A 26,186-nucleotide genomic window follows, 5' to 3' on the forward strand; every position below is an offset into this window, starting at 1 on the left:
GTGAACTATGTTTTCTCATCAACATTAAACACAGCGCTCTTGTAATCTTTAAAAGCTGGAATTTCTTGAAATCTTTCTGATGAAACTGCATGGAAAAATTATTTCCCATTCCTAGAATTTCCCTAACTTTATGGGACTTTATGTAAGTAGTGTGCATCAATAAATATTAATGGATTAGTCCAAAGCAGATTTTTCTGGTTGAAGGACAGCTATCCTGAATGTGAAAGGGATCTCTGGAATGTGATTCAGCCTTTTATTTTTACACTGCATGTAAAATAGAATTTTACAGAGAAAAATTCTAGCACAGTACAATGGAAAAAGAGCAGCTTGTTCCAAAAATAAGTGTGTTAAGAGAGTGTTTATTAGTGAAGGCCCTTAGTTCCTGTGGCTCATTTGTCATAATCAAATCGAAATACAACTCTGACCATCAAGTATCGAAATATACTGTTTGGTTTCTTAAATATTACAAATGATTGCATGCAGTAACAACTGGTGTGAGCTGTCTTAATTAGAGAGGAATTGAGTGTACAGTTTTTCTCAGTTTCTACTTGGGAAAGTTAGTGCCTTAGCATGGGAACACGTCAGCATTCCTAAAGGAGCTGAGAAGTGCATTCTCCACCTACACAGATTTTCTTTGACAGAAAAATGGCCTGAAAGAAATATTCCAAATGTAAAAAAAAAAAAAAAATTCATTTTACTTAGTTTTCTTATTTGTATTTCATTAAACCCTAATGCTCAATCCAAAGAAATAACTATTCTTCACCTAGGAAAGTGGTTCCTGTTATCATGAAAGCCAGAGAGAGCTCCAAAGCCTCTTGGTGAACCTGAAAATCAGGGTTTTTCTCCTGTTTCACTGACATTAATTCCCCCCTCGTCCCTTCATTTCCAGCTACAACTATTCCTTTGCAGAGCAGTTCAGTTACCATGAAAATGACATGTTAGTGTCTAAGGGGAATTCAATGACAAAGAATTCAACTGTGGCCACAGTCCCCACGTGGCTTCATCTTGTGGAGCTGCTTCTGAGTGAATTAATGTTTTCAGGTCCCCCAGTTTTCTAGCTGTGGAGGACATCAGTTATGTTCTTTAATTCACTCTAACTGGGTTTCTGTGCTGAGGCTGTTCCCTGTTTCTTTGCCATCCCATTCCACTTCATCTGCAGTGGGATCACCATCCTGCTCTCACCAAACAGCACACTTTGGTTTGTTTAGGGTATATAAAATATAAATCTACATGAAAGTTTAATCATTAATCCAACCAGATGCAGGTTGTTATGTAGAAGCTGCAGCTACATACACAGGGTGAAGAAGATTGTTCTAAACCAAAATGTCCAAGCAAAGCAAATATGAAGTGTGCAGATTGTTTCTTTCTATTTGTCCAATCTTTGCAATGTGAACCATCACAACTCTCAGTAGCTAAGCCAGGAAAACACATTATCTTGTAGTCCTCAGGACCCTCAGGGGAGGTTTTTGTGTGGGAAGGTGTTTGGATACTGTTGTGACAGTGTACATTAATTAAAGCAGAGCAGGTATATTAGTATATCACCCCAAACAAATCAAACCTGAGGATGATCCTCCAAGTGTGGTACATGTTCTAGGGTCTGAGGGTTGTTTGGGGTTTTTTGGGCGTGTGAGAGGGAATGTGGATGTGTGTATAACTGCATTTTCTCTGTGGTTACAATTCATTAGTGCCCTGATAAGTTGAAAGCCTTTTCAGTTAATTTGAAGCAGAATTGTTTCTGAGCACAGACATTGTGTCTTCCCCTAAATGGAATCGGCATTTCAAGAAATGGGCTGTGTGAGAGTGATCCACTTCAGAAAGTAAATATCTTCTGTCATTCATAGGAGTGTATCAAGTGTTATCAAAAGAATAGCCATTGAGAGCTGATCTGTTTACAGTTTTTTCTAGATTACTGGCCTTTTGTCATGTTTCTTAGTAACCAAGAGTAAATGTAGATCTCTGCAGCTACCAACACCAGGGCAGTACTGTCTGTAATTTTTGATTTTCCTGGCTCAGAGTAAGGATTGTCTGGCCTTCCTGCTTGGTTTTAATGGCAGGTGGAGAGTGAACCATGAGGAGTGATCCCAGCCATGCCTCCTGATTCCTCTGCCTCTGTAACCCTCAGAGCAAAAAGAGAGAGCAGAGGAGTGGGGTGTGGCTTTGTGCCTGTGCTAAGGAAGGGTTGTCACACCTGAGGGTAAATGGCAGGAAATCAGGTGTTTGCTCTCCTGCATTTTGGTTCCTCCTGCCTTGGCAGGAGCTGGCAGTGCCCATATCTGAATCACTCTCAGCTGGAACTCACATTACTCAGTCTCCCCACTGAAACAATTCTATGATGCTGGGCACAAAGAAACAAGTGCTGGTGAGTGACCCATAAAACAATAATTTTCCATTACCTGAGATGAAAAATGCATATATTGCTGCAGTTCTAGTTTGCAATTTCTTGTGTAAGAGTTACAGACACATCAAAGGAGGTTATTTGGAAGTTATTTTACATTGAGTGCTCTGAATGTGGCTTAGGATAAATGCTTTTTTGATGGCTTGTTCTGAATATGTTTTGCTTTTTGTAGGTGAATTTTGTTATGACCACTGGTTTGTTGGATAGAGGGTGAATATAATTAATACATGACAAAGATACAGATTTAGATTTTTTTTTCTGTGAGAGCCAGATCTTGCAATGTGATGGCATCAGATTAGTAACAAAACTCATGGTGGGTAGAAATATATTCCTTATATCATTGTGGTTCCATCTCAGTAAGTGATGCCAGGCTCCCTGCCTAGTGTGTTTTATTTATAAAGGCACAGGAGCTGTATGGATTCTCTCATAATCCGAATGATGACAATACAAATGCTGGGAAAGGGGGTTCCTTAAGACTGCTAAAAGTAGCTGGAGCACACTTCTCACTTTTAAGCTTTTTCAAGGATATTAAATCATGACTGTCAGCTTTAAAATAAGATTATCATAATGAAAAGTAATATGAAGTGACACTATGTTCTACAATATAGGGATGGCAGAGGAAACACATTTTCAGCTGTGTCTGACTTATTTACATTTCACATGAACTTAAATAATGTCACTCCTACACATACCTGAAATACAGTTACATGAAGAAGGCAAATTACAGCAAAACCCTACTGGCAATGGAAGGCACGTGGGATCAGTGGAGCACAAACACTTAATTTGGCTGAAAAATCACAGCTTTTAAGCACTGCCATCTTGGATATGGGCATTGGTATAAAGCCAAGGCTCAAGGAGGTAAAACTGAGATGGGTGGGAAAGTCAGCAGACCCAGAAAGATGAAGACTCTCCTAACAGAACATGGATATCTTTGGAGAGTGGATAACTGTGGGGTCTTCCCCTAGACCTGGTTTAACTTTCAGCTGGAAGAGCCCATGCTTTAAACAGCAGAGTTTTTAATTTAGTGTGTGGCCCTCTCTGGTCCACAGTGTTGAATCCCTGAAATCAGACCATAAATGAATAGGCCTGGGAGGAATGAAAACTTCACTCAACAGAAGCCAGGTTTGAATCTTTTATTTTAATTTGCAGTCTTGCCTCCATTAGGACCTTATAATAGAGTCCAGCAGAATGGAAGCAGGTAAAGGGAGCAAGAGGGAATAAACCAGCACCTTTTCAGTTACAGATATGGTTGTGATGTTCAGGCTATTTCTTCTGTCTGGTTGTTAATGTCCAGTTCATTCCAGTGGTACAAGGTGCCCTCAGAATATTGTGTGTAGGGCTGATAAGAGCTGTCATCATTAAAAAAAAAACCAAAACCCACTGCTGAGATACTGAGAAAGTTCAAAGCAGGGTAGCTAAGGTCAGGAGAATATTACTTATAATGAAAGATTGATTGAAATAAATTTGTATAAACTGGATCAGAGGTGATTAAAGAAGGATATGAAATCACTGCACAAATATTTGAGAGGTGTTAATAAAAGAGAGACATGGGGACTGTTTTTGTAATTACTCATGATACAATGACAAGGAAGGAAGCACTTCAAGCTGGAGAGAAATGGGGAAACGGTTTTGGTCCAGGAAGGAATCTACTACTGCAACGGGAAAGTAATGAGCTGCTAGGAGCAGAACTCACTCATGTTCAGCAGAGCCTTCCTAAATAGTTCAGCTTCTAAATACTTTAGATCAAAACCCTCATGGGATTAGTGTAGAGAAAGTACTTGTTAGACATGAGTCAGAGGGTGGATTGAGCTGCTGCTTTCCAGCTCATGTTATTGACTGCTGCTGCTGCCATGGCTGTGCCAGTTACTGCAGATTTAAGGTGAAGTAAACTCCTGAGTGAAATAATAAAAAGAGGCATGAACTTGGATGGGTGGGTGTTGTTGTGCTTTAGCAAGAGCCGTGTAGAAACTCCTTTCCACAGAATGGTAGTATCACAGAATCAGAGTGGTTTGGGTTGGAAGGAACCTTGAAGCTCATGTCATTGCACCCCTGCCATGGCAGGGACACCTTCCCCTAGCAGCAGGCAGGTGTGTGCAGATCCATGGAGCCCAGAGAGCAGCATTCCCAGGGCAGCAGTGTGCTTCCAGCAGCATTCCCAGGGCAGCAGTGGGGTTCCAGCAGCATCCCTAGGGCAGCAGGGTGGTTCCAGCAGCATTCCCAGGGCAGCAGTGGGGTTCCAGCAGCATCCCTAGGGCAGCAGGGTGGTTCCAGCAGCATTCCCAGGGCAGCAGTGGGGTTCCAGCAGCATCCCTAGGGCAGCAGGGTGGTTCCAGCAGCATTCCCAGGGCAGCAGTGGGGTTCCAGCAGCATCCCTAGGGCAGCAGGGTGGTTCCAGCAGCATTCCCAGGGCAGCAGTGGGGTTCCAGCAGCATCCCTAGGGCAGCAGGGTGGTTCCAGCAGCATTCCCAGGGCAGCAGTGTGCTTCCAGCAGCATTCCCAGGGCAGCAGTGTGCCCCAGCAGCATTCCCAGGGTTCCTGCAGCACTCTGCTGCTCACTGCTGTGGCAGCGCTCGGGCGCAGCGCTGCAGCCAGAGTCTGTTCTCACAGTGCTGGGAGTCCTTTCATGTCTTTGTGTACCAAACAGTCTGTGCAACCCGAGGAGATGTGTCAAGGTGTTTGTGCCGAGGTGTTTGGTGGCCCTGTGAGTTGTCTTGGTGACAGCCCATTAGGAGAGGGCTGGGCTGGCAGAGGCAGAGCAGAGCTCAGTCAGTCCCTCAGCTCTCGCTCGTTAGCTCCAAGTACAAAGTGCAGCTATTATGGATCAGGGATTTAGGACTGGGCCCTTCAGTAGCACCAGGAGCTGTCCTTGCTGATTAATAAAGTAAGTGTAAAATCACTGCAAAGACGTTTGAAAACAGTTCTGCTGGTCTGCAGCTGGTAGAGCTGAGTGGCTTAAGATCAAGGCAGATTGGCATTTGGAAAGAAGCGATTTCTGCTTCTTGAGTTTATCAAATAATAGCAGTAACAAAAAAAAGCTGATCCCACATATATTTCTTGCATTTCAGAGCAATAGCTCTATCATTTTAGAAAGCTTGTGAGGTACTTTGAACTTGACTGTTGCTCATGCTGGGTAGGAAAACGGGCAACATGTCTAAATAATGTGCTTCAAGGGCCTGAATTAGAGAGAAGAATTTGAACTACACAGCTGGAGCTAGAAAGCACCTGAAAAAGAATCCAAGGCTACTTTCTGTAAAGTGTCTGTTGTAATCACAGCTATTAGATTGCTACAAATAAAATCCTAAGGAAACGAGGTCGTAAATGCAGTGCCAAATGTTTATTTACTGAATTTGTTCTCAGCTGGTGGGAGAGTGATCCTTTCACCATGCCATGAAAGGGTCCCAGGGAAAAGGGAACAGCTGGTAAGTAGAGCTGAAAGCTTTGAACCCATTCTCTAAACCCAGAGACAAGTTCACCTGAATTAAAAAGCCAACATTAGGTGTTATCCAGTCATGTCCTGTAGGATATACTTCTAGCAGAGTGCACGTAGACAACGGCAGGTAATTTCACATGCAGTAAGAATCTTGCAGGGTCTATTTCAGAATGAAAACAAGGGTAGAAACTACAAAGATTGTAGTAATATGGGTTAGAAGAGAAAAGACAATAAATCCTGGGTTAAAAACCCAAATTAATAAAACCATATTCAACCTTGAGCTCTCTGTTTACCAAAAAAGTGCCATCTTCCCATACACTTTCTAAAAATAAGCATTGGAATAAAATGTGTACACTATTAGATTCTCTATTGAAAATACAAAAATGGCACAGAAATAGGAAATAGCATTTGATTCTTTAGCTAATCATTATTTTTGCTGAGTTTAATGTCTTTGAAATCTATCTAGATCTGAATGTAGTTCACACAACTTCTGTAATTAATAACTTTTATAGAAAGTTAGGCAGCCTTGCTAGTGATTGCAGATATGTTTCCTGTCTTGCTTAGAAACAAAGTAAGAAATTAGAAGATTTGATGATAATTCTTATTAAGGAGATTATGATAAAGGTAAATAAAATTAAAAATAGTGCATCAGTATTCTTGTATCACACAATCAAACAACATTTTTTAAAACTTTGAGTAAAGGTAGTTATGATCTACTAATTTTTTTAAAATTGTGGCTCAAGTTTTCCACAGATCTGCAAGTAAACATTTTTTATGGACTGCTGAAACATCACTGAGGTCACTGTGCTTCACAGGAATACAAAGAATGCCACTCATGGCTCTGAAGAAATTGCAGGATTGATTTTCAGGAGTTTGGGTCCTAAATGACTGTTATATTTAATAAGAATCTCCACCAAGATTCTAGCACGGAAGAAAGATCAAAGCAATTACTTAGCTCTTGCAAAATGAAGTAGGGAAAGTTCCAAAGTATCCAAGTATTCAAGCTGAAATAGCAGGAAGTCTTCCACAAAGCATGTGTGAGATGAATGGGATGCTTGAGAAAGGCTTTTCAGGTTCCAATTTTGCATAGTGCTTGCTTGGTTTTGTTCCATGTGCTCAATTATTATTATGTATAGTTTTATAGCATTATCATAAAGAGATCTTTAAAAAAATGGAGACAAAAGTGAAATCCAGGTCCTTCTTACTGTTGCTTTTTTTGCTTCTTTCTTTTCATGAGCTGCAGCCTCTGCCACTTTGCCTCCTTTCCCCTGGACTTTTTCAGTGACACAGTGGATATTCTTCCAAATGGGTTTTTGAATGTAGTCCCCAGGGGTGCATTTGAACTGATTCAAGTTGTGAGGCAAATTGCTCAGGGTGTGCAGTCAGGACCACTGCAAAAGTAAATCCCCTTCTGCAGCTGCTTTATTTGCAGTGGGACTGTTCAGGAAAAGCAACTCAGCTAAAAAAAAAAAAAAACAAACCCAAAAAAAAACCCCAAAAAAACCCAAACAAACAAACAAACAAAAAACCCGCTTCAGTATTTGGAGGTTTCATGCTTGGAAGGAATAGTTTGCTTCTTGACTTCTTTACCTTCCAAGCTGTTTCCTGTTCTTTCCAGCCTGAGGGAGAGGATCTGTAGGGAAATTCTGGGGGGTGCATGTTCAGTGGTTGTACCACATGTCTGTGAATGTTTTCATGGCAGCAGGGTTTAGGAATTATTTCAGGCTACAAGGAGACAAAGCCTTGACTTAGACATTATGGAGGGAAGGAACCTCGAGTGAGAATGCAGTGAGTGCCATTGGCTCCAAAAAGGATCAGATTTGCCCTTCCCATTCTTGGCAGATGGTTGACTGATACAATCTTAAAAACTTGCAGGAATGGGAACGCTGCAAGTTCTACAGGCAGCCTCTGTGGGTACTCCCCTAATGTTCAACTGAACTCTCTGTTGGTGCAGCTGAAACCCATTTTGGGGTTATATTTTAGGTCCATTATTTCTTCTCTTACCCCCAGTAGAAAAGGAGAGTAGTTCCCAGTAATTTTTACATATTTGGCTGTAAAAGCTCTCCTTATACTTCCCTGACTATATAAATCAATATTTTTTTTTTTTTAAACTGGACCCGCTGTTCCAGCTGCAGCCTTACCTGTGTGAGTGCACTGGAAAGATTATTCCACACTTCTTGCACATAACATACTAACTAATATACCAAGAAATGCTTGAGCACTTTTATCAGCAAGTAGCTGTTGTCTCACATTCAGCTCATTTTGACTCCACCTTCTCTTCTGTCTTGTGAGTCATCTGCTCTATTGTAATTGGGAAGTTAATTGTTTCCCTCACACAAAATGCTTTTTGCTTGCCAAATTGAGTTGCATCCTGCTATTTTAGACTCTCCAAATTGTGAAAATTGTTTTGAACGCTAATCCTGTTCTTCCTGTACTTGCAATGGCTCCCAACTTTGTGTCATCTGAAAGGCTTGATAAGTTCTCCCTGCCTTCTGGCTTTCAGGAAATATTGAATGATTCTAGAAGCAGAACAAACCCCATGAACCACGTCATCCATCTCTCCACTTGACAGTAAGGCATTGATAACTGTTCTGAATACAATCTTTCAGCAGGCATCTACCTGCCTTACATTAGTTTATGGTAATTCTCTCGCTTTTGAACTACCACTGTTTGGCACATCTCCTTCCCATCCATCACTGCATGCTGAAAGTGATTATGATTTTATTCTCCATTTGTTTCTGGGCTGAACTGAAGCAGAGCAGGTTGAATGCTCAGTGAGTTAATGTTCTGTGTGCTGGGTGTGTGTTGGTGTTTGGTGAGCCTGGATTGTGTTCTAAAAATAAACAGATGGTTCCAGTGCTTCCTGCAAGCTTGGCCTGAGGACTGGTGAATAAAACAAAAGAACAAATAAATATCCTTGAGATTCTCCATGCAGAACTCTCCTAGCCTGTATTTGTCTTGATCATGATAGATGAGGATGGAGCTTTTTGTTGTTCATAAATTTGCCTCCTAAGAGGTATCAGCCCTCGCCTGTTGCTGACCACAATTCTATAGATTCTGAATGTAGTGGCAACAATCAGCCTGTGTAATTTGGATAGATTTGGTTCTTAAAAACCTGCAGTTCCTCTTATAGTAATTTAAATAGTAAACTTCTTTTTAGCCCTTTATTGTGTTTGAAATGGAAACTTGACTTTGACGTAGCTTCTGGCAGGTGGTTTATGGTCTGTGACAGTGGATATGTATAAAACTGTTGAAACAACAGATTGTGTTAGTACCTTTATACAGAAAAAAGAACCCCAACATTTTTATGTCTTAAAAGCCAAAATTTAAATGTCTATTTTGGCACTTGTGAAGGTATTCAATCTGCCTGATATATTTCAAACCATAGGCAGGGGCTAAACTGTTCAATACATCAAGAGACAAATTAAAATACCTGTCTGGGAAAAACCATCAATTTAGTGAAATAATTGACTTTTCTCAGTGGAAACTGCAGAATACAAAATATGGCATCTGATACAACTCATCTGTAGGCTAGAGCAAACTATGTAAATTAGGTTAAAAAACCAAAACAAACATAGAAACTCTGCCTAAAAAAATAATGGAGATAAAGTACAGTGCACTTAATGCAAGCCCTATTGAAATAAGGGTTCATTGATATTTAGATCTGCTATATTAGTGAAAAAAATGAATGTGAACCAAATTCTGATAGCCAAGTTTGCATTAGAATGCATTTTATGAGTCATTTCACTTATAACAATAGACTTATTTGCAGAATGCATCATTATTATTCGTCAGTAGTTACCCAGTCAGTCCAAACCAGCCACAACTGTCAGATGCTTTTAGAATTAAGCATCATTTACTTTCCTTATCCAGGCTGCCATGGAGGAAATGACCCTACTCTTTCACTGACTGTATTTTGCACCTATCAAATCTGATAAATGGGGTTTATTGTTCCCCTGCTTTCACTCAGAAAACTTAACACAAGCATTTTCTTCAGTGTGTGGCAGAATAATGTGGGCTCCCTCCTGAGGCACTTTTACCTGCTGGGCCATTGGCCTTGAAGCTCCAAACCCCTCTTACTGTGGGTTTTTATTACCTGTGCTGGAATAAAAACTCACTAATTGAGAGTTTTCCTGTCCCTCTCTCATGTTCCTGTGCCACCTGCTGCAGGTGACCCTTCCTTGGCAGAGGGGCTGGACCTGCTGATCTCCAGAGGTCCCTTCCAACCCCAGCCCTCCTGTAGCTCCCAGTTCCTTGGGAATAAAAGATTTCTTTGCCTTGGCTGCTGCAGACGTAAGGCAGAGCTTTCATTTTCCTGCAGAATTATAGAATATGTGAGCCAACAACCAAAAATATTGCATGGAAAAATATTGCAAGAGTGTAGGTTCCAAGCCTGCTCTCATGTTATATTTGGTGGTTTATGGAGGAAGTGTACTGCTTTATCATAAATGCCTTACACCCCCTTGTTCTTAGTGTGGTCCTCAGCCATGAAAAGAAGGTCTGATCAGGTTCTTAGTATTAGATTGTTAAAGATAAAGGGATATTTCATAAATAGTAGCATTTTCTTTATAATTTGTAAATTTTAGAATTTACTGAAAGGCATCTCTATTAATGCAAAGAGACAATTTCTTTATTCTATATGAATAGGTAATCTCAGCATTTCAGCCAGAGTGTCATTTCTAAAAAGCTTGGCTAGTACAACCCTGTGCCAGACAAAAGAGGAAGAGGTGGATGAAGTCTCCACAGCTACTCCAATCCCAACAAAGAAAACAAAAGATTTGTTGTGTTACTGTCAGTGTCTGCAAAAACCCACTATTTTTAAATGGAATTTTAAAAATGGATTAAAAAAAAAGGCCATATTACAATTGAACATTTGGAATTGTTTTCCCTAGGTTTAGTGGGGCTTCTTTAGTCCCTTATGATCTTATGATTATGGTGGACTTTGCTAAACTGCAATGAGCACTATTTAAATTTATCTTTAAACATTTAGTATTACACTTTCAATACATATTGTAAATGTGTTAGCACATTACAGGTGGAAAGATTTTGGAAAGAAAAAATAATTATTTCTTCTACTACATGTCCATTAAATGTATAGGGTTTACAGTGGATCTGGCCCCAGAATTAACCAAACTCTCCATTGTTGTTATTTCCTTCAGCCCACTGACATTTTATATTTTGGTATACAGCAGATCATTGAACTTATCTAGGTTTAAAAGCTTCTTACCTGATAAAGTAGGTGATGGCAGCTTCCTGTTCCACAGGTGACCCTCTTGAGCAGTGAGTGGAGTCTGTCTTTCTCCTGTTCAAATTTAGGCACTCAGTTTAAGGCTTAAGAGTACAGCTGTGGCCTGCAATATACACAGGAGCAGATTAAATAATGTTTATTGTTTAATAAACATTTTTTGGGTTTGGGTTTAAATTCTTTTAAAAAATATGAACAGATGTGTTTAACAGTGTTCACAGAGTCAGCTTTCTATGTGGTTGACTTCTGTGGGAATTCTGTGGGGAAAAGATGGATTTCTGTGGGAGGTAGGGCAGACACCAAGAAATTTGTCAGGAATAAAACGAAAAAGAAATATGTATCACAGCTATGATTAAGTCTTGGGTTTTGAACCACAGTTTCAGTGCACTTCCAATTAAATCAAGGTAAGTGGCCTCTAATACAGTTTTTTTCAAAATCTCAAATTATTTTTCATCCTTTGTATTATGAGGCAACCTAACCGGACCTTTGACATTTTTTGTATACCAATATTTGCATATATCCATAAAAACAGCTGCAAACTGAATTTGTGTCTGTACCTGATTGTTTCCTCCCCCCCATTATTGTAGCTATAATTAAAACAGCTCTTCCCAACATGGACAGAGAAGCCAAAGAAGAATATTTTGTGGTCATCCAAGCCAAGGACATGGGAGGACATATGGGTGGACTCTCTGGAACTACAACAGTGACAATTACCCTCAGTGATGTGAATGACAATCCTCCTAAGTTTGCACAGAGTAAGTGCCATGTGTGTGTGCTCCTATATGAGAAGCTATTATTGTTGGTTTGGGTTTTTTTAATCAAGTCATTTTTTTAAATCTTCATATTGCCTGGGTTATTAATGTAATTTAAAAGATGTAGTTGTGACTAGAGAAAGGTCAATTGTCCTCTGCCTGATTAAGAGCTTAGGAAAGAGGGAGTTATGTCCACAACAGTGTACAGATCTCTGCCTTCCTTGTTACCCCTCTTGCATCCACCCAAAAGGGCCTGGACACTGCTGAAAACATATTTATTTCCTCTCAGTGCAGTTGTTTCTGTATGCTTTGTTGCTTCCATCTCATGCAGACAAGTGACACCACCAGTAAAAGACACATATAACAGATAAAAGGAATAAAAGCCTTGACTAATTAGGCAATACTGAAGAAAACAAAGGAGATAAGTCTGAATCTAGATAATTGTTGATCTTTAATTCAAAATCCATATTTTCTACTGTGGTTCCAATGGGTATCTTGCTGAGCTAGGTTAAAATGAGTTGGCATCCTGCTGAGATTCTCTGCAAGCTTTGTAGTCTATTTCCAAGATGAAGACAAAAAATAAAAAAAGAGGAAGAAAAGCATAATGACTGGATTGATTTTATTTGGAGCGGGTGCAACCTAATACACTCTTAGAAACTTAGCATTTTATCCAGCTTGTTCTGGAAAATTAAAGTTAAATGTTTTTGAGGCTGCATCTAGATTTTGCATAATTTTTGTTTTCCTAGAAGTATGTTTTTCTAACAAGGTGCTCAGGGGGTCAGCATAAAGTTATTTTTTTTTCCATCTATGGATGACTTCAACTCCACTTTTGCTCTGTTCTGAGAACACAGAGTAAAATGGGTTTGTCCTACTGCTCAGCAAATGATAAATCTGCTTCTGTAACCTGTAGAAAATGTACATAGAGATGGAGAGAGAGAGAGAAATCTAATACAAATAAGCAGAGGCAAAAGCTTATTTTCAAAATATATATTTTATTACCTCATCTTAGTGTTTTTTAACAGATAAGCACTCTGCACAATAAAAGGTTTTCTCTCATAAAGCAGGAAATGCATAGATGTTTTACTCTGTGTCCCGTTGCATTGCCTTTCCCTGCGCTAGTGTTTTCCAAGAATTTCCCTAACAATGCAATGTCTACAGATGAACTCTATCACCAGCCTGCAGAGGGATGTCTCTTTTATACCTGCAGTGTCCTGTGCCTCCATCTCAGGGAGCACAGAAATGCCTTTGCCAGCCTACCTGGCTTTTATATTTTACAACACTGCCTCAGGAAGCCTTTGCTGCCAATGTGGCCAAAGTGTGACCTGGAAATCAGCAGCACAGCTGGTCCAAACTGGGGGCAGCCCAGGAGCACAGCATGTGGGGGTGAAACTGCCCTTTCCCAGTGCTTTTGGGGACAATGGCACACTGACCAGCAAGGCTGCATCCTTATCCCTGGTATACATTTGCTCCTGGATGAGTTTTCCTGCAGCAAAGAGGAAGGTGCTGCCTCTGAAGCTGTTACAGCCCTTGCAGGATTTGAGTTTCCCCTACGAATAACCACTGACCATTATGCAAATTCTTTAGGAAAAAAGCCCTGCCTGTTTTATCACTGGGTATTCTGTATTTATTGCTTTAATGATGAGCCATAGCAACATTAGAGCTGGGTGTTATTACAAATTCTGCCTTTTGAAAGGCAGCATTCTGAGCTGGCTGCCCAGCACCACAGATTAGCCACGACTCTGCCCTTGGACAAGAGCCAAGCAAGTCTGGCTTTTTTTTTTTTTTCCACTGTTGAAGCACAGTTTGCATTTGCCTGGAAAGGAAAATAAGAAAGGATCAAACTTACAATAAGCCCGACCAGAATGAAATCGAAATTCATAAGATGTAATACATGCTGCTTGCACAATAAATGGTAATGAGCTCAGGAAACAGGGTGTTATATCAGGTTATTGTTTCTAGGCAGGACAGAAATGTATATTTATGGTTTGATTTCAGAGCGTTAGCCTCCTGGGTTTTAGAAATGAAAAAGATGAACTTTCACTACTTCTGTGATCTCTCTGAAATAATTTTAGAGGCGTTTTATAAGTCACTGAAGTTTTTAACCTGGCAGTTTAGCACAGAATTGTAATGAGGGGAACTGTGTGCTGCTGTGGAAACCCAGGGCTTTCAAAGACGCCCAGTGTGGATATTTTGGTCAGCTCAGCACTACGACACAATTCATAATTCTGGAGAGGAATTTGTGTAAAAGAGTAATTTTTTCTTAATATTTTGTAAGCTATTTTAATAAAGCTGAGAGCAAAATTTCAACTTAACAATGCAATCAGCTGTATCTGGAGATTTAAACCACAACGTGTGGACAGCAGAGTAAATGATGAATGCATAATTTAATCTCCCAAGGCACTTCATTTCTTTGGCTGCTCATTGTTTTTGAGCCATTATGGATATTCTGAGCAATCTTGATGATCACCAAATTATCTCTAATAATTTAGCCTGGGAACATTAAAAACAAGTCACTTTGGGACTTCATTGTGTAGCTAATACATGTATTTGTGAATTCCTCAGTTTCTGTCCTATTTTCAACTGTTGCTACTGCAATCACCTACAACAGGTGAAGCAACAACTCCAGAACATTGTTTTTGGGAAATTATTAGCTGCACTTAACAGAGTGTCTTAGAACAACAGGGAGGACAGAGAAGAACAAGGCCAGAATCCTGTGTCAATACCTGTTTTAATAGTCTTTTCTATTATCCTTGAGTTCTTTTTGCCTATTTTAATTCCTGAGCAGCATTTTGTTTGATTAGCTCATGTAGTAACCTTAGCTTCAATAAGAGTCAATTATAAAGATGTAGAAATATGAGGACTCTAGAAGGAATTTTGGGCATAAAATGTTTATCTTCTGTTTTTTTAGAGTACTGTTAAGAGCAGGGAGATACCCACTTTCTTTTGTATTTTGGGTTTTGCCTTAAAAAATTCTGCCTAAAATAATATATCTAAATAGATTTTTGATGTTTTTTAGCTTAAAAGGTTTGAAGCAGGTGTAACAAAAAATAAAACATTGACAATTTGAATAGCAATTTCAGATGAATTTTAGTGTAACTCTGCAACAAATAGTAAACACAGTAATGATTACTATGAAAAGTTATTGTTTTCAGTAAAGGAAAAAAAAATTCGGGGGTTGCTTGAATGTTTCCTGATTAGTTTCTTACCACAAAAGAGAGGTGGAAGGGTTTAAACAAACAAAATCAAATTGCATTTTTAAAAGTAGTAAATATTTAAAGATATGTAGAAAATATTTGAAGTTATGTAAGCATTTGCATGAAAGATTTTTAAAGAATTAGACCAGGTTTTTTTCGGGGTTTTTTTTTTTTTTTTTTTTTTTTTTTTTTTTGTGTGGAGTAAAAGCCAAAGTTTCTTGGCTGAATTGTAACTCCTTGTCAATAAGATATCTGTATAAAAAGGTAAGTTCTGCAGTGTTGAAAGGAGCTCAATATTTGTGTTTCCCAACACAAAACATCCCTGCAAGGCAGAAGGAGGAAACTGCTGGAATGGAAAGGATGCTCACCTCCAGTGAAGTGAATATTCTTGTGTGAGGACCACACTGTGCTGCTTTCAGTCAATAACTTATGCAAATGGGGCTTGGATCAGCTGCAGATCTCAAGAGTTGGCACTGGGGATGTGTAAACATTGAAGAGCACACAGGGGACATCGGGAGCAGCTGTAATGTTTAGTCTTTTCCTCTTATTTGTAAGGTCTCTATCACTTCTCAGTAATGGAAGATGTTGCTCTTGGTGAACCAATAGGAAGGGTGAAAGCAAATGACCTGGATATTGGAGAAAATGCTAAATCATCCTATGATATTATTGAAGGAGATGGAATGGATGTGTTTGAGATTACTACGGATGCCCAAACTCAGGATGGCATTATTAGAGTGAGAAAGGTAAATCATAATCTCTGTTAAAAACATAAATGTTTATTGTACATGCAACTACCCAGCCGGACTTGGCTCTGTGAGAAGATGCTGGATTTCCAGGGATTCTTCCATCTATGGATGAGGTGTCCAGCCAGTGATAAAAAAGAGTCTACACCATGTTCCTCTGAATTTTCATGGAGAAAATTGACCACTGGGGAGACATCCACGGGTGCTGGAAATGTTAATCTTATCCAGGCTCCCATGTGGCCACAGGATGCAGGTTTTGCTTCCTTGGATCCAAAGGAGAAGAGTAGATTAAATTCCACTTTGGTGGTGGTTTAAACTTCTATAAAATCTTGGCTGAGTATTCATCAAATAACTTCTCTGCATTATTTGATTTCTTGTGTAGCTGTTCAGAGAAAAATAAATCACAGTGCATTAATTAAATTACCTGATATGTGAGAGCTTAGTCTTTCACCTTTTTCTCATGTTGAACTGTCTTCACTCAATGAACAGGGATTTCAGTGAATTTTATTAAGGAGATTGGTAGTTGCACATGAGAAGTGTCAAATTTGAGCCCTCAAGAAAACCATGTTGTCTTTTCTGTGCTTTTACAGTCTTGAAGTGTGCAAGGTGAGGTATTTGCATGTACACAACAAAACCACCACCCAATTATCAGAAATATGAGGAGAGGCAGCGTAGAAGAAAACTCCTCTAGTAAAGCCAGGGAAACATTAATTGCAGATTTAATTGTCACTATTTTCTGGGAAAGGACAAAAAGCTGTTCCTCATGCTGTGTTCTGAAAATAGGGAATTAATATAATTTATAGCAGTGGCAGAGGGTTTTAACTGCATAGCACAGATCACTCTAAATGAATCTTTGTTTATAAAAAACAAAAGTAAACAAAACCCAAACCATGATACTCCAGTGAGAAAAGGTGAATCCAATGAGCACAGGTAATTAATATTCCACTTGTACCTGTCATGAAAGAGGTCAGACAGATTGCCTGTCAAAACTTTGTGTTTTCTCTTTCTCAGTGAGTAGGTCAGCACTCTAGCTTTATTATAAACGGATGTATATTTATCTAAATTTACATTTGTTTTTCTAAAGAGAAAATTATGATATACATCCCAGCTATTCCTTACTGTTATTTATTGTATGCTGTGGCCTCTCCTGTAAGCTGAGGCAATTAGCCTTTTGCCCCAGTTCCCTTGGCTTTATTTCATAACTGAATCTCAACCATAATGTTGTTTCATATTTTCATTTTGACAGCCATAATAATTTTGGTTCTACTCCAGTAGATGATGTATGTAGGGTACTGCTCACCAACAGATTTTCTTCAGCATAAAATCATGGGCTTTAGACAATGCTGAGTAAATTTTCAATATGATATTCTGATTAGGCATGACTAAATGTATTGGGGTGCTGTCATTTCTGTAAAGCATATGAAAAGCAATTGAAAAAGTGCTACAGGAGCCATGATTGGCAAATTGTGAATATGCTGATTTGTAAATCCCCATTCATAATTTCAAAAGGGTACTAATTTAAGAGCTGCAAAAGAAGCAAGATTTTCTTGTGTTTACTAGAATTTGTGAGAAAGAGCAAATCCCATTAGAGCTTGATTCATACCTGAAAAAAAATCCACAGAATTTGAAGATATACATATTGAAGGCTTTGACAGACTTCCTGAAGATTCCTGTTTGTGCTCTTGCTGGTATTTGCATTACAGATTCAGAGTGTCTATGTCCTCTTCTTTTTATCCCTGAGACATTATAATGCAAATCTTAATATCTTTCCAATGCTTGGCAATTTGCATCTTTGAAATTTGAATCGTTGTGAGACACAAGAGAATTATGAAGTGAATATACTGATGTGCTTCAAGACACAAACTTGAATCTCCCATAATGAAAAAGTCTACCACTCAAAAGTGTCACAGATTTGGGGTTTATTTGGTATTTCAGTCCCTTAAATCCACAGAGTTTTCATCTTTTATGAGTTAATACAGGACTGTAAAATAGTAAAAACAGTGGTAATATGGCAGGCATATTGATAGAATAAAGTAATTTGTTTTTTGATTCTGTCTGTGGAAAAAAAAAAAAAGATAAAAGATACAGAAGTAGAAATTGCTACAGTTTTAAGAAATTCCTGAGAGATGTCTACCTCATTTAGTCCTATAAACTGAAATACAGAGGTACTTGTAGTGCAAGAATATTGAAGTACCTTCTCATATGATTAGCTCTACATTTTGCCTCCCCAGTCCAACAAAAAATAATTTCTAGTTCTTTGCATTTCTCACATTGTTCTGGAAGTAATAAAATATTTATTCTTTGTGGAACCAGTTGAATTTATTTTCTTATCTCCAGCCAGTAAAGCACTGATGAAGTGCATTATTGGTATGCAACTCGTGTCATCGCAAACAAATTTGTAGTATTTGTCTGATATGTAATTGTAATGGTATAATTCATGAGAGGGAATATTTCAGTAAATTTCTTGTGAAAAACAAGGAAACAGTGCTGTTTTCTCTGAAGCTGGTAAATAAACAGATATCTTGATGTGCCTAGAAAATCTGGAGGTTGGGCTTCTGGGAGAGGGAAGTGACTGCATTAAAACTCGTTCCATGTGCTCAAAAATGCACATAACTCCAATCCATCAGCATTACAATGACTTGCTCTCTATGGCCATCAGTGAATGACATTTATCTTTGTCCTTCTCAACAGCCACTGGACTTTGAGACCAAAAAGTCCTACACCCTGAAGGTGGAGGCAGCCAACATTCACATCGACCCTCGGTTCCTCAGCGGGGGCCCCTTCAAGGACACAGCAACCGTGAAGATCATGGTGGAGGATGCTGATGAGCCCCCAGTCTTCTCCTCACCCACTTACCTTCTGGAAGTGCATGAAAATGCTGCTCTCAACTCTGTGCTGGGGCAGGTGACAGCCCACGACCCTGATGTGTCTTCCAGCCCTATAAGGTAGGGTTGTTTTAAAGGGTTCTTTGGGAATGCTGCTGGCAGATCCCAAGTGTATTTCCCCACTCACTGTGTGGCTGTTTTCATGCTGTTCTGTTTCTGTGGAAATGCCTGGATAGGATTTAGTTGATGATGTTAGATTTATCAGTTCAGATCATTTTCGAAGTCCTCAAAATGCTCCTTGCCATAGGAGTAGTCTTATAAAACAGAGGAATGCAGTGAAAATAAGAAATGTGAGTGGCTCTTATGAGAAATGAGGTTGGATGGGGTTGAATCATCAGAGTGTATCTCTGCAGTGAATTTAAATAATCCAGTAGTGTCTGCACTAACAATACTGAGTTTGTGCCATGCAGTTGTAAGGTTGTCAGAACATATTTTGTATTCCTTTGTCTAAAGCCATTCCTGGTTTAAAGATACAAAGTCAGAGATGATTATGCCCATATGACTCCTGCATCTTTAGTTTATAATATTTTCCCCTTTTGATCTAATTTGAACAATATCTTTTATTCCAGTTGGATCAGATCAGTGGATTTTATCTAATTTGATGAGCACACGTGTTCCACTCCCCCTTGGTAGTGATTGCTTGGTGTGGTGAGTGCTCCAAAGCAAATTCTGCTCTGTGTAGTACTGCCTGCTAAAAGCATTAGGAAAACCAACACCAAAATGTGGAATTCATAGCAAAAGTATATGTGGAGAGAGTCTATTTAATAGTAATCATCACTGTGCATTGCTGCCTCAGGGATTTAAGCCAGGCAAGTAGTCAGCAGCATCAGGAGGATGATGTTAGCTGTTATAATCCATCATTTTCTATCACTATCATTTTCTAATCATTGTCACTTCCATCAGGTTTGTTGCAGAGCTGGACTTTAAACCTTTATATAGAGGTCCTGCATGGTGCATATCATAGCATAGTGTCTTCAAAATTAGAAATTCAGAAGTGCCAACACATTCGGATGCTTTGAGTCTTGTGTGTGAAGATGTTGGAGAGTATGTTTGAGTTTAACACAACTTCCTCCTGAGGGGCAGCTCTGATCTCTACTCCCTGGGCCAGGAACAGCACCCAGGGAACAGCTGGAGATCAGGGAAAGGTTCTGCTTCCCCAGAGGTGCTGGCACTGCCCAGGCTCCCAGGGAATGGGCACAGCCCTGAGGCTGCCAGAGCTCCAAGAGCGTTTGGAGAGTGCTGCCAGGGATGCTCAGGGGGGATTGCTGGGGGGTCTGCAGGGATAGGAGTCAGACTCAATTATGGGGTTTTTTGAAGGAGTTTTGAATGAGTTAGACATGGGACCTCTGAGTTTTTTAGATAACGTGATTTATTTTTCTTATCTTCTGCATAGGCAGCAAGGGTGAGTTCAGCTCACATCTTCACCACATGGTTCAGAAGGTCACAAGACCTTTAGTTACCAGGCCTTTTAAGGAGTTATTGACCAATAAAACATTGCCGACAAGGATATTTATGTTTTTGACCCAATCCTTAAATATTTCATCTTATGGACTCATGGTACAGCATAAGCTTTCTAAGTCAGTCATGTTATAACACAAACCTACAGTGGTCCATTCTAAACTCCTTGTTTACCTTTGTAGCTACTTTTATTTTTTCTGTATCTTAAAGTCTAAATCTCTAAACTTTACTTAGCTTAACGTGTCTCTGGTCTAAACTATAAATCCACATTCTTGCTTCTGTCACCTATGTTTGGAAGCCTTTTCCAAGGTCTCAGATCAAATCCGGTATTTAATTCTAAGCTTTTCCTTATAGGTCCAAAGTTCTGAGAATTCCCTGCATTTCAGGTTCTAACACTCAATAATAATCCTTGTGGGTCCCTTCCTACTCAGGGTGTCCTCTGATTCTATGATTCTCATTTCTAAATCAGACTTTCAAAAGCAGATAAACACAGCATCAGCTGCGTTATAAAATCATCATAGATTCCTAAACAAAAATACTGTAGAACATCAGGGTTCGATCTGTCACAGTTGAAGCAGTGGCTCCATCCCTGATTTTTTTGCTGCTGCCCACTGTGAAAAAGACAAAAAAGATCCTCTGTGAGGAATGTGAGACCAGCCATGGTGACAGCAAGTCTCTTCCCTGTATTCCAGCTCCACAGTAATCTCTCTCTCAGTGGAAACTCAGCTCCTTCCCTCTGCCCTGCTCTGCTTTGCTCTTGCCTCGGTCCTGGCTCCTCTGTCTCTGCCCCATCCCCTCTGTTCCTCACCCCAGCCTGCCTCCACCCCTGCTGCACTCTTACCTTGGCTGCTTTTCCACTCTTGTTCTGCTGCCCTGGAATTTTTTTTCTCACCTGCCTCAAACTCTTAATAATTCAGACCTTTTACAAACCTACCCCTGTTCTAAAACTTAGCCTTTTTATTCTGTCCAAGTCCAAAAAACGGATCTGAGTAAAAGACTTATCTAGTTTCTACTTTTTCATCATTTTATAAATCAAGAGACCTTCAAACTTCTAAAAAGAAAAATACTTTGTGTTTGGAAACTGAATTAGAATGTTATTGCTCATCAAGTCATACAAAACACTTAGCATACATGAAACAGAACTGGCCAAAATTCATTACATTTTTTTTTTAAAGGTAATTTATTAGTATGATTTATATATTTTCTTTAAATAATAGATACAGTACTTAAGATTTTATGTTTTCTAAAATATTGGCTTCATAACCAATTAAGGAATATACCGAGCCCAACTTTATGTGAAACTTTTTTGCTCTTGCTTGCTTACCTGATTAATTTGGCTTTATCTGGCAGAGCTCTAGAAAGCTCAAGTTCTTCTATTTTTTTCCCATTTTTTCCATAAAAATATTTTAAGGACAGAAAACGTTTCAAGTTAGTAATTCTACTATTAAAAGAGGGAAAATAGTAGTTGGAGATAAGTAGGGAGCAGAAATACAATTCCTTTCTCTCCAGTTTGCAACAAAATAGAAAGCTGGCAGGTTCTAACAGAAACATATTCAAGCACTGGTTTTATTGGTTGGAATGTACATTTCAGGTGTTTCTTCTGTTATTGTATCATGTATATGATGCAGATTTTATGCATATTTTCTATGACACCAAAAATATCAAACTTTAGTTAAAAATCTGAAAAATTACAACAAGCTGTTCTAAAACTGATGGACTGTTTTAATGTTAGTGTTGCCTGGCCTTTCTAAAATCCCTTTTTTTCCCTTCAAAACAGAATTTTAGCATGCCACAATGAATTGTACTTCAAGGAAATTACATTTTTTCAATAGATATCTGTTCTATCAATATTTAGCTTAGACAGAGCTACTGTGTACATTTGTTATAAAAACCCAGGCAGCACAAACAAAATATGAATCACCTTCTGTGCTCCCAATAGCATGTCTGCTTTGCATTAGTCTGATACACAAAGGCTCCACATGTTCAGAGGATTGCAGTGCCACAAATGAAATCAAACTTGGATATCTCTGAACATGGGAAGAGTCTGATAATTGAGTCAAAGGATAAAATGTTAAAGAATTTAGAAAAGTTATTATCAAATACAGCCTGGAAAGAAGGTTGTGGTCTTAGGGGAAGGTGTCCCTGCCCAAGTCAGAGGTTGGAACGAGATGATCTTTAGGATCCTTTCCAACCCAGACTATTCTATTGCTTTCTTTTCTTTTCTTTTTTTTTTTTTTTTTTTTTTTCTTTAAGGAAAAAAAATTGTTTTCCCTAATTTCTAACCAATTCACCAGTAGTTTGCTTTTAATGCTTGCATAGAAAATATAAAGCATTGTCTGAACTTTCTCTCACTTGGCCTAAAGGCACAAAGCATCTCACAGGCTTACAAGCAGGTGTGTAGATGGATTTTTGGGGCTGTCCTGTGCAGAGCCAGGTGCTGGAATTCAATTATCCTTGTGGGTTAGGATATTCTGTGATTCTATGATATTTTTTTCTAATCTATCAGCTTTAAAATACACAACACAAGTTCTTTTTGGTCCTTAGTGGCATGCTGCTTAAGAGCCTCCTATTTTTTTAAGGCTGATGGTGAAAAGGCTTTACAGAGTTGGGTAATAATTGCAGTTTGCTGTGTTCCAGCCCAGTACGTGCAGGATTTTGTGTCAGGGCCACATCTGGATGCATGCCTCTCCTTTGGGGAAGGGGCCCAGTGAGTCCAGCTGAGCTCTGAGGCTTTGCTGTGGCTGCTGTGGGCAGGGTGGAGCAGCTCTAGCCTGGGAATGTCATCCCCTGCTGGCACAGCTGTGGGCCCCAGCAGTGCCCACTCCATGCTCCTGCTGTTACTTTATAAGGATGCTCTCTTCATCTGCAGTGAGTTATGTGGGATGAAGCATGATCCAGGCACACAGCAAAACAGATGAGCAATAATGTTTCTTCCTATACTGCAAGTGCCCTCCTATAAATTACTGCCCTTCAGTGGCTTTCTCTATGGAGAGATAAGATTCACTGGAGCTGGTTTTCCCCATTCCTTTTGGCAGAGATTTCATCTTTGGCAGCAACTGATCATTTTCTTAATTCACAGCAGGCCTTAAAAACCCAGATCCAATATTTTGTACCTCCCCAATGGTGCAGTTGTTTATCTGTCACTAAGTACCCTGTCCAATCTGCCTGGCATTAATAAAAATGGAGATTTACCACTCCTGGGGTGTCAGTGCTGGGGTTCAAATCTCAGCAGGAGCAGCAAAAAAAAAGGTTTTTGTTCCTATTTACATTAGTGCAAATAAGGAGTAGATAAAATAAGTCATAAGAGCAGCAGTGCAAGAGCAGGACTGAGAATCCTTTCCAGGCTTCTGTTAAACCACTGTGGGGTTGTTCCTATAATTGCCATAGCAGACTCATAAACTAACCCAAACTTCCCAATAACCTGTGCTGGCTTTGTGGCAATTTCAAAAGATATTATTTCCCAAGATATTATTTTCTCATTTTTAGAGAAATATATGTTTTATGTATGTTTTATGGATCTGACAATGCATTCCCATTAAAAAGAGTTACAACACCATTATCATGAAAAGGAAGCTGCAAATGTATCATTAGTTTTCCCAGATTTATGACACTGAAGATTTTATTTTTTGGTTTTGTAACAAATATTTATCACATTAAAATCAGGAGAGAGTTTTACCTCTTTGTTGTCTTGCAAAGACACACAACTTATGTTAAAAATGTTTCCTCTTGAATTGCTGGGTTTGTCTTGTGAGTAAATACTGCTGGGATGAGATGAAATATAACAAACTCACGAATGTGTCACTCCCTCTTTTATAACTTCAAAACCTGCATGGCAGAAATGCCGTGAGTGGAAGTTTAAGGAAGGATTGATCCTTAGAGAAAAACTGACTTTCCTCAGTGGAATTTATGTCAAGCCCAGGTCAACTAAACACTGAATACCATATAAGCATTTCACATTTTATTTTGTTTGTGGACTGGGAAAATTTCTTATATGCTTGGATTCAGCAGAGTGCTTTCAGCATCATTGCATAAAACTTGAAAATGAAAAGACAGTTTTAAGTGATGACTTCTTACAAAGAGCTGACTGCTGTCTTTTCTTGTATTTTCTTGAGTGAAATCTTAAACCTGTGAAAGGTTGTAAGGTATTTTTTACTAACTTCACTAGTACCAGAATTTTACTTCTAATACTTTAAATGGAACTAGGGAGACATCAAAATACAGTTTCAAAAATGATTGCCTGAAGTTAAGTACCTGCAGCTTTATTCTTCCACACAAGTGACCTGATTTTCAGAAATGCTGAGTTTAGTGCAGTTCCCGTTAAACCATTGAGAACTGAGCATGTGGAGCTCATGAGAAAATCAGTTTACTTCAGTGTCCAAATACACATGCATGTGCCCAGCTTGAGGCACAGATATTTGGAATTTGACGTTGTATTTTTCTGGTACTCTTCTTACCAAACTAGTAATTTTTCAATGAGGAGAACTAGTTCTTCTGAGAGCTTCAAACAAAAAAAGTAAATATCTAACAAATCCCATTTTGTAGTTAAGCTGGGGTTTTCCCTCTTAAATGCATTACTTGTGAAGTACCTTACCAGTGTGGCCAGGTTAGCCTTGAACTCTGGCAATGCAGTATTTAAACACTTAAACTTTGAGATTTTGATAAGTTTTCATTACTTAGAGCTCTTTTTGAAAGTGAGCTGTATCTTCCAGAATGCATTGCACAAATAATCTAATTGCAATGTAACTTTCATTCTGAATATGAAAATATCTGATACTGAAATAAATAAAAAAAAAGATGAACACAATAATCCTGAGCTTTGAAATCAGATGCTAATGCCGTGTCTATTAAAATCGATTGTGTTAGGCTGGAATGAGTTTGAGTTCATTGGAATATATTTATTGTAGTGTATAAAGGGACCTCCAAATCAGAATATTTTGTGGAAATTGCTTCTGCTAAAGCACAAACCAGAATGGAATAGCTGATTTTCAGATAACAATGCCATTCTCACTGCAGTAAAATACATTCTTTTACTTTTATTGGGGTATTTTAACAATGTGCTTGCAAAAGGCAGAAAAGTGATGGGAAAGTGACAGTCTGGAGTCACTTTTCTGGCCACTCCATAAGGTAATTGAGTGTGATACCTTATCCTAACTCTCCTAACTATTGTGCCTTGCTGTAATGCAGAACAGATGTAAAAACTGCCAGTGCATGCTGGTAGCTTCTGTAATACACAGACATAAAGGCTTAAAAGGCTTTTGTATAAATCCACAATCAGGATTCAGCAAAACCCCTTGAAGTCAATTGCTGTTAAACCATATCAATAGTTTATCACTCAACTCCCTCTTTCCCCACCTTTCCTGTCAAGAAACTGAAGGCTCAATTTTGTCATTTAGTTTCTTTTCAAGAAGAATTCATTAATAAAATAGCTCTGTGCAAATGGACAAACATAAAAGCTTTCTGGAGATCTGGACCTGAGCTTTAAATCATCATCCTGCTTAATGCACCGTTGGAGCAATCCACTGCAGCTCTGGCTCCCTGCTTGGGCTGCAGAATTTACCTGGACATTCGCATTTGCAAACTCTGACTACCTGTCAGATGGAAATTGTTTGGCTAAAAATCAGTGATGTTAACCCAGAAAAGAATCAAGCCTCCAGCATTTCTGTGTTTTATAGGAAAAAATGGTGATTGACTGTGCTTTGCCCATGGAGCTGCTTGAACCATAAGCAAATAATGTGCTTGGTGAATCGTTCATGCTTCGTTAATCTGAAATTTATTGGCAAAATAATGTTATTCAGCCCTTTTTTAAAATAACCACAAAGCCCACTACTTTTGTGACTTAATACATTACTGTTGAAATTATCATCAGTTACTGTGAAATACCATAGAAGCTGTCCAATAAATGTGATGGATTGTGTAATTAACTCTTGATCAGCACCGTTTTTCAGAGATGCTACCCAGTGAACCTGAGGGCACTTTACGACCTTCACACTGGGTATACAGCTAATTACTCCTTGGGCAATAATTATTAAGTTTTTTTAGCCTCAGTTTGTCATTTTGTCTACTAAATTATTATGCTATTGAGCT

At 39.0% G+C, this 26,186-nt stretch overlaps 1 protein-coding gene across 2 annotated transcripts in view; it reads left to right on the forward strand.

Annotated features, from left to right (window-relative positions):
* CDH8 (cadherin 8) overlaps positions 1 to 26,186 on the forward strand; it is a 153,850-nt gene that overhangs the window by 75,489 nt on the left and 52,175 nt on the right. For both annotated transcript variants that reach the window (XM_041396796.1, XM_041396797.1), the window contains 3 exons: positions 11,658 to 11,825; positions 15,572 to 15,759; positions 18,451 to 18,704. In XM_041396796.1, coding sequence (XP_041252730.1) covers positions 11,658 to 11,825; positions 15,572 to 15,759; positions 18,451 to 18,704 — 610 coding nt within the window. The remainder of the gene's footprint in view (positions 1 to 11,657; positions 11,826 to 15,571; positions 15,760 to 18,450; positions 18,705 to 26,186) is intronic.

This window comes from Onychostruthus taczanowskii, unplaced genomic scaffold (genome assembly GCF_017590055.1).
Source record: "Onychostruthus taczanowskii isolate IOZ18803 unplaced genomic scaffold, ASM1759005v1 scaffold130, whole genome shotgun sequence".
Taxonomy (NCBI): Eukaryota; Metazoa; Chordata; class Aves; order Passeriformes; family Passeridae; genus Onychostruthus; species Onychostruthus taczanowskii.